Genomic DNA, 9,563 nt, shown 5'->3' with positions numbered 1-9,563 from the left:
AATCGAATCAAAATTTGTCATAGACCGTAAAATAGATCATTTAAAAATATGTTTCCAAAAGTAGAGATTGAAAGAATGTACTTCACTTGTCATTTGAACATCAAATGGCAATTTCAAGGTAGTTGATAGGTCTTATAATAAGTCTTGATCTTACTATGATGGGGTTTCTTTGTATAAAAAATGCTTCTTTATTTGTTTGTGTTTGCTTATTTCTGAAATGACCCAAATGCAGAAAGATAGGAACAATGATTGAATACTTGTTGGTGCTAGTATTTGAAAGTTGAATCAACCAAAGACACAGAAAGTATTACAGGTTTCCAATGAATAACAAGATCAATCAATTCCTAACAGTAACAGGTAACAAAATCGGCGTACATCCCCAGTTCAATTTGTAGACCCGACCTGACCCCAACGACCCTAATGGTTTTGTGAGTAATCAAAACTGAGGGGCTGCTGACAGAATGGTGCCTGCTACAACAATCAAACAATCAAATTAGCCACCATCAAATTGTAACATGATACGCTACATTCTGAAGTGTAGGGCAGTCATTTCCAAGAAAACCCCCCAGCTTATGCATAAGTTGGCGTTGCAATCGTATAATGAAATGCTACATTCTAAAACCAAATAGACCCAGTAAATCCCACTCGAATGTAGGGTCTGATGGGTGAGATTGAGATGTACATAGAGCGGTTGTTTCTATGAAGACCTTGGGCTTGTGCATATGCTACACTATGTTTTTTTTGTCGGAAATAATTATGGGAGTGATATACAAGTGTGAATGGTTAAATGTAGGGTACCTGGAAAACAGCATGTCTAAACTGATCATATGAGTGTGCATACATCATGGAATGAGACGGCCATTGCATATAGACAGCATCCCTCGATATGTGATTCAATCCAACAACAGGATATGGATTCATGGTCGAGTTCCGGTAGCCAAGAGATGCTTGAGTGGCTGGTACTTGTCCCAGATGAGGTACCAAAGGATCATACTGGACACATGGAGGTTGGAACTTAGGCAAACTCAAAGGCAACAAGTTAAACCCTTGACTCACCGGAAGGTTCCTCACGTACCTGCGTTAGTAATGATATACTTATAACCAATAAAAAAGTTATATAATTACTCAAGATAAACCTTCTGCACACTTTTGTTTGCTTAAAAGATCTTATAATCCTTCCTTCCCTAAAAGAGTATTAAATTTTGAATTTAGATAAACTTCCCATGCAGTCTTGTGTGATGTGCTTCACTTGATTATCGATGCTATTGCATTTGGTATGCGGACGCAAGAGTGAAAGAATTGTGGAAAGTCGAGTGTTTTAATTTAACATGACATGGGTAGTTTAGTAATTTTGGTTTGTTCCACACCTATTTTGATGGGACAAAAATGCATATACGCAGGATACATACATACCTTTCATAACTGCGGTCATAATCTGGATCAGTCAGATCCTTCTCCCTGTCCCTAAGAATGGCTACACGAGAAGTATTTCCATCTCTGCTGAAATTTCTCTCCAAGTCAATGGTAGAGTTTCTGAAACCTTCATATTCATCTCCGCTGAAACACAAGTTCTTTCCATCTGATGAGGTCCTTAATGGTGTACCATCTGACTGAGGACTACTAGGAGAGCTGAATATACGAGCTCGTGCCTTATCATACTCCTCCTTTCTTTCCTCAACTGAGCGGATCGAATTAGATTTTGTTCCCTGTTCATTTGTTCCATCTGAAGATGATTTTGGCCTAGGTTTTAGAACGATCTTAACATGCTCATGTTTCTCATTTTCTGACAGTTTGGCTGGTACATCGGATAGACAGACAGCAGGGTATTTACTTTCAGCTACTTTCCTCACCAAAATCCTAGTCCCCTGACCATCCGAAAAGTTATCAAGAACCATGGTCTGAAGACCATAGTGTTGTGCAACACGGTGGGCCGCAAGACGAAGATAGGAAGTAGGAAAATGTTGAAACTCGAACTGAAGCTGTTCAAAGTTCTGGATGAACTTCTGAATATCAAGCTCCATTCGAAGAACTGAAATAAATAAAATCAAATTTGGATATTAGAACACGTTATAAGTTGAATATTTGAGATTGTAATCTATGATGTTGTTTCATATTTAGATTAACTAATGCAAAACTTGCATTCCCTTGGTCCATAGTAATTTCCATTTTGAGATGACTTATATTAACTAAAAGATTTCTGCTTTGAAATATCATGAGTAAAACCTATTGACCAATTAAATTCATATTTGCGAAAGTAATGCAGTTTCCTTAAATCCACCAGAAAAATCTTCTTCAAATTAGTGTTTTAAATTTTAATATGATAAAACGATCAAACATAGTATTTAATCAGAGTAAGATTTTTTTTATGTCCCATCACCAATTACTCAAATATGATTTAGAAAAAGATGACCAACTCTTTAACTTCTATTTGTCGCTGTCTAGATGTATTTGAGTTAACAAGATATTTTAACCAAAGTAATGCAATTTCCTAGGGAGGAATCCTATGCCTAGCTGACCATGAGCCTTCAAGTGCTTGGATCCTCATCACAGCTCAATTGCTTCTTTTTTATATAATTTAACTTTGGAAGAGGGATGACAAGATATCAAGCGTGTATAATACTTGTATGCGATGTGTTTAATAATCTATTATAAGCCCCAAAATGTCATACGTTCAAAACAATTAAGCTATTTACCAATAATATTAAGAATTTGCATCATGATAAAATGACACATATAATAACTAGTTAGTGATCAAAGGCATTGTAGCTTCTCTGATTATCAAGTTCAATAGTCCTCTAAGAATTTAAGGTATTAGTCCATACTTCAGATTGTTTAGAATTCAACTGTTAAATCTGAAGATAATTCCTATTAGGATGTAGCCGTTGAAACTATGGCACGCTCTTTTTCATCATCTGCTTAAGGGGGTATTTGAAACATCAAATAAACATATAGGCTCAGGAGGTAACTATTTTACTAAATTGGGATAAACCATGTTTGGGGATTAAAAACATGAAAGCTAATGCACTTCGACAGCATCTACTTAGTGAAATGAAATTAATAAACCTCGGAAGAAATGATAGGATTTAGACAAGTGCCGCATAAAATGGAGTTACATTCCATGATTATAGAACATGCAAATGTTGAGTAAGATACTAAATAAGATAGTAGTCAAAGAACTATGATGTCAAAGAAACCCCCATCACCCAGAAACTCCAAAGTATACAGAACGACTATTTGAGTGACATTATCAAAGTATACCCAACTAATGCAAAGAAAGGATTGAAAGCAGTTGAAACTCAAACCTGAAGCATCCTACCAGATTTTTTCAACTTAAGCTAAGTTCTACTTGTAACCAACTGAAGAAACTTTGGGATGTTCAATATTGAGCACGCCTTAAAGAATATTTAATCAGTAGGTATCACAAAAAGAACTTCCAAATCAGTAAATGGAAATGTGAAGTTCAACCCACGACCACCTAGGTAGTACTACCTAGCCAGGATATATGTTTGATTGTGGCATCATAAACAAATTCAGTTAGCTCTATAATAAATGCAAAAGAACATTATAGTAATATAAACAAGACCTGGGTTTGTAACAGAGTGGCATACAATGGGGTTGAATCTATAACAATGCAGTTCGCATTAAGACCTTTTTTATTGAAAAAATATAGTAAGTATTTTTCCTATGAGTCTATGACCAATTTAAGCATCCCCCCTTAGGTTAACAGAAATAAACCCATGTACAAAAGCCATGGTATAAAACCTGAAAACTTCACAAATCCGATAACAAGACGGGGGAAAGTTCAGGCATGGAAAATGCCATTAATATGTTGAAAAATAAAATTACATCAAAAGTTTGAGTGGCTGAAGCTAAAGGCAACTACTTTCAAAGTAAAAGAAAAAAGAACCAACTACTCAAGTGGGAGAGCAGCATCATGTGGCATTAATGCCAACACCAACGTGATTAGTTGTTAATGGTGCGTCCAGCCATAACATACCAGTAAATAGGGGCATTGTTTCACCTAAAGAGTTTCTAAACTTAAAAACCTAAATGCCACATCACAATTCGCCACTCAATTATCTTCATCATCCAACATCTCTCTCCCACAATAACATGAGTCTGGTACTATATGGGAATTCAATACCTAGTGATTTGTTTACTAAAACCCTGTTTTTCTAGAGACACAAAGAAATCACTACCTCACACACAGGGGACAAAAAAACTAGTTCCAACACTAGATTTGTTACTAAAACCTTCATCAATTATACATCCTACTTAGATGACGTCTTCAACCCACTAAGAGTTCCTACATTCCATCTACAACGGCATTTCGAAGCTAAAATCTTCTATCGGTCGACCAATAGAAAACTAAACTGAATCTAACTTCCACATATGCCTTCACAAGTGTTTGTGCGAACTGTGTCGCGGATGGTAACCAGTACTGTCGGAAACAATTTGATAATGTGGATGGTGGTTTGATGGCTATAGCACTCCTCAATTAGTCTTCAATTTCTCCTTCTCGGAGGATCTATTGGAGATGCTCTTATATTTGGGCAACTTTACATTTATTCATCTGTAAATTACATTTAGATTATTGAGGGTTTTACTTCACTCAAATACCAAAATTTCCCCTAAAGGAACATTGATTTTTATTTATTTTTTCCAACATAAAAAGATCCAGTGCAAAATGTAATGGTATACATTTGGAAAATTAAACCCAGCACTTACAAACTCAAAATACCGTATGCCCACTTCGTTAACAACGGCAATTGCACCAGATCTACAGCTTATGAGACAATATAGTCCGCTAACCCTAACCATCAAATAGCTAGAAGAATCGAACTTCATTTAAAAAAAAAACCCAATATAACAAACCCCAATCATAACGAAAGCACAGATCGATAAATCAGTATCTAGAAAATCAAAACTAGGGCAAAATTGAGGAATAAAATCGAAAATTGAACTAACTGGTAAGACGATGACGAGGATTCTGGAGAGCCTCAACCAAAAAAGGATCCACCGCCATAGAAGGTTCCGCCGTCGTGGTGGTGGTTACTGACGGTACTGAATTATGTTGCTCCATCGTATCTTTTTTTGTCTTTATTTTCTCCTCCCAAAAAAAGGTTAACCAATCAATCAAATCCCTAACCTAAAACCATACATAGATATTGATATTGTATCTGATAAAGTGTTCTCCAAACCCAGATTGGAGAACCAAAGAATCTTCTCCTCTTTCCTATATCCCCAAAGGGAGAAGGTTTAGGAAGAAGAAACTTTTTGGGTTGTGCAGAAAGAGAGTCGTTTTGATGGATCGCTCTTCCTCTTATCTTGAGGCGAAGAGAGAGAAAAAGAGAGTAATACTCGGTGATTGCAAATGGGTTTAGATATTTTTTGCCATTTTGGAGAATAGGGTTAGATTCAATGTGAAATCTTTCGTCAACGCGGTAGCCCAATCGAGGTTATTGTGGGCTTTGAGGTTGGTGGCTGGTGGGAGGAGAGACAAACCCCCATGCTTTTTGGGGTTGGTAAGAAAACCCTTATTCTTCATTCTATTTATACTGCAATTTGGGACCAATGCATTATCTTTACCAAATATTTAGGGGTTATTTGTTTATCTCTTAATAGTTTCATCAAGAGACAATTACTGAATTTTTAAGAGGTGAATCTTGTTTGGCAAAAAAAAAATATGTCTCTTAATGGTTCTAAAACCCTCTAAATGATTTTATATCTTGCATCTCCCTTAACCATTAAGAGCCCTAATTTCATTATACATAACTACCAAACAATTATATTTCATTTTGCACTATATCATGAGAGCCTCTTAATCATTCTGACCATTTAATCATTCTGCACCAAACCATTCAGCAATCGGCAAACAACCCCTTATCTGGTAAATGTTTATCTTATAAGTTGAATATGGTAAATATCGAGAATTTTATCTTCGAGAATTTTACTTAGTAAGTAACAGAGAAGGCTCATACCTTGATATCGTTTATCGGATAAACAGATCTTAACAACAATCTATTTTGATGATTGAAAATGTTATACAATAAGGTATATGAGAATCGTGACTCTTGCCAAACCTAGTAATCGTATAGTAACAACCCTTTAAACCGTTTGTAAATGGGTTTAGATTGGTTCGATTTGTTGTTCCAATAATTTATCTTCTTTTTTATTTGATTTCGATTTAGTCTTATCCATATCCAATCTGATACACTACCCCTCATGTATATCGTGTAAAACAGGTTTTTATGTTATGGTATAAGTATTTTTAGCTGTAATTTAAGAGATCTGTGTAAAACTTCTTTTCCATATGAAACGAGAGAAATTTTGTTTATCTGAAATATGAGCATGAATTGGTTACATGGGATAATTTTTCAGGTATTCAAACTCAAATCTCTCTGAAAATTGATAAATTATATCAGACGTCGGTATTTATGTTTCTTAGTAATGTATATTATTGAAAAACATTGTTCCTTTATGTCCATGCATCACGTTTCTACCTTATAGTCATCGTATTATAGTTCGTAAAAAGGCCCAAAACAACATTTTTATAACATAATTTCTAAAGTACTTGCATGTAACGTATCCAATATAAATAAATTAACTCGCATAGTATCATAACCTTTAGCATGCTTATATTTTTTATAGTTATATATTTGGAGAATTAATATCGAAATGTTTCGGTTCCCTGCTAGGAAACCTACTTTAAAAGCTCAGTTTTTGTGTTTACGGTAAAATATCTCAAGCAGGCAGATTTAATAAAAAAAATCAAGAATCATATTTAGTTTTAAAAAGCTTCATATTTTTAGTTCACAAAGTTATAGTATGTTCCATTAATTGCATCAAAAACATGATACGGTTTCCAAAATTGAGCCTTGGTTCTTCACAATAGAAATTGTAAGACGGTATGTTCCATTTTAATGCAATTTGCCTTTTAATGGACCAACGCATGGGGCCGCACTTTTCCCATTCAACAATGTTATTTTCCAAAATTTTCTTTAGGGGCCGTTTACCAAACACTTATCCGGTAAGTGTTTACCGGTAAAATTTAACACTATTATTCACTTACCGGGTAAGATTTTAGTCCACCAAAACGACATTGTATGCAACAATTTACCCAGTAAGCGCTTACCGTGGTAATAGTCGTTGTCCTCACTTACTGAAGGTGTGACTCTTGGTCATTGTATCGCTCTTACCGGATAAGATTCTTAATTTTTACCATATTCATGTTGTGAGGTAATGTTACTTGGTAAGCGCTTACCCGGGTAAGCGTTTGGTAAACGACTTATCTTATCTTTAAATTTAGGGGTTGTTTACCAAACACTTGCTCGATAAGCACTTATCGGTAAAATTTAACACTATCATTTACTTACCGGATAAGATCTTAATCCACCAAAACGACATCGTATGCAAAAATTACCCGGTAATCGCTTACCGCTGTAAGAATTGTCGTTCTCACTTATCGGGTAAGACTCTTGGTCCTTGACTCGCTCTTACCGAGTAAGATTCTTGATCCTTATTATATTTATCCGGTAAGGTAATGTGACTTAGTAAGCGCTTACCCAGGTGAGACTTTGGTAAACGGCCCCTTAGTGAACTTGTGTACTGGATAGACTTGGCATGAGAATACTACTATATTGGTTGTCACATGAGTCTCATAAACGGTTCTCATATGATCAGATTATGATAACATCTTTTAGCTTTGATGATATTGAGGTCCACTATAGTTAAGTCAAACACTTTGATTCTAGTTGTAATAACGTCACAATAGAGTGGCAGAATAGTCATTAGGTGTGTGATAGAGACTTGTTTTACCGACACATAGGATTTGTCCCTCCTACATGACATGACAGGATTAGTGCATTTAGGCCCCTTGATGGGATATAATGGAAGAAATGGTTGAAATGCATGCATGCACAAATAGTCGATACATGATATCAGGATCTGTTATATGTTCAAAATTTGTCTTGTGTTTGAATCTGGGGATTGATGACAAAATGGCATATTCGTACACCGAAATGATCATGTAAAATGATTGGACTCAATCAGTTAATCATTGTCATTTGGATCACGAGATCGGTTGCTATATACTGCTCCTTGTTAATAATTACACATACTATTTATAATTATTGCCAACTTGACAAGATCTCAATCGATCACACGCAAATAGCCATTTGAATAAGGAGAATAAAACAATTAAATATGTGTAATTATTAAAATTACTATTTAAGTAATTATGATTTAATTGAATTAAATTATGGTTAGCTAAATAAATAAATGAGAGATACATTACTAATTAATTAATTACTATTTAATTAGATTAAATTATGATTAACTAAATAGATAAATGAGGGGTTGTTTGGTAGTTGCTGAATGGTTTTGTACAGAATGATTAAGTGGTCGGAATGATTAAGAGACTCCCATGATATAGTGTAAAACGAAATATAATTGTTTGGTGATTGTTTACAATGAAATTAGGGCACCGAATAATCAAGGGAGACCCACAATACAAAATCATTCAGATGGTTTTAGAACCATTAAGAGACAAACTTTTGTTTTGCCAAATTAACAAGATTCACCTCTTAACAATTCAGATGTTGCATCTTAATGAAACTATTAAGAGGTAAACTATGATTACAATCTCATTTCCACCGTTAAAATATCACATCATATTTTCCGCAAACCATATTTTTGTAGTGCATAAACTCCATAATACAAATGTTTAGGTTTTACCACTCTTACAACGAAAGTCTTTAACATAATCACCATACATAGAAGTTACATAAACCATAAACATAATGTATAAAAATACGATTGGAACGTAAGATTAATATTCCAAGTCTTGTCTTTATCCACAATCAGTACCTAAACTCTTAAGATCAGGGGCGGATCCAGCCTTTAAGCACCGGGGGAAAGACCCTCAGTCAAAAACCAAAAGCTTTTGTTGACTAGCTTAAATTTTATATTTTCACTCTCGTCGTACATGGTTTCCCTCCAGTCCCATATGACCAAATGCTTCCCTCCCCCCAAGTCTCATCCAACATGCCCCCACCCCATTAATTTACCGGATCCGCCACTGCGTAAGATGCATACTAATATAGCTTTATAAGTACAATGAGTTCACGGTTTACATGCACACAATACACACTCATGCATACACAATTGAGACATCGTACGGTAAAATATACAATTTTTTTCCCGAAAACAATTTACATCATTTAGATCTTATAAACCATCCTCTTCTGTTAATTAGGGTTTACCATGTCTCCATATATTCTCTGAGTGGTTTGGTTTGGCAACCCACATCTAACCATTCACCTCTACAGCCTACAGGACTATGTTTGTCTGAATCACCAACATAAATTAAGCCAATAATGTGTTAGGCAAACAATAAACTATTACCATGCATGCACTGTAATAACCTCCATATACATGCTAAAGATAAAATACAAACATGTACATAACATATGTTTAACATGCACATCATACATATATATCTATACATATATATCTATATATATATATATATATATATATCTATACATATATATCTATATATA

The 9,563-nt window shown here is 34.9% G+C and overlaps 1 protein-coding gene across 2 annotated transcripts; it reads right to left on the bottom strand.

The window, feature by feature from the left end:
* Positions 1 to 230: 230 nt before the first annotated feature.
* LOC112512428 (R3H domain-containing protein 2) lies at positions 231 to 5,469 on the bottom strand. 2 transcript variants are annotated; one of them, XM_025118382.1, is made up of 4 exons: positions 4,969 to 5,469; positions 1,414 to 2,029; positions 799 to 1,075; positions 231 to 471 (listed from the first exon to the last, which is right to left on the bottom strand). In XM_025118382.1, the coding sequence occupies exons 1-4, from the start codon at positions 5,081 to 5,083 to the stop codon at positions 418 to 420; spliced, it is 1,062 nt and encodes a 353-aa protein (XP_024974150.1). In that variant the 5' UTR covers positions 5,084 to 5,469; the 3' UTR covers positions 231 to 417. The 2 variants fall into 2 exon arrangements, with proteins under 2 accessions (XP_024974150.1, XP_024974151.1); XM_025118383.1 differs by having other exon boundaries at positions 231 to 468; positions 4,969 to 5,468.
* Positions 5,470 to 9,563: the final 4,094 nt, after the last annotated feature.

This window comes from Cynara cardunculus, assembly GCF_001531365.2.
Source record: "Cynara cardunculus var. scolymus isolate 2C chromosome LG 5, CcrdV1, whole genome shotgun sequence".
Lineage (NCBI taxonomy): Eukaryota > Viridiplantae > Streptophyta > Magnoliopsida > Asterales > Asteraceae > Cynara > Cynara cardunculus.
The sequence above is the reverse complement of the archived record's forward strand: the minus strand, read 5'-3'. Positions and strand labels throughout refer to the sequence as shown.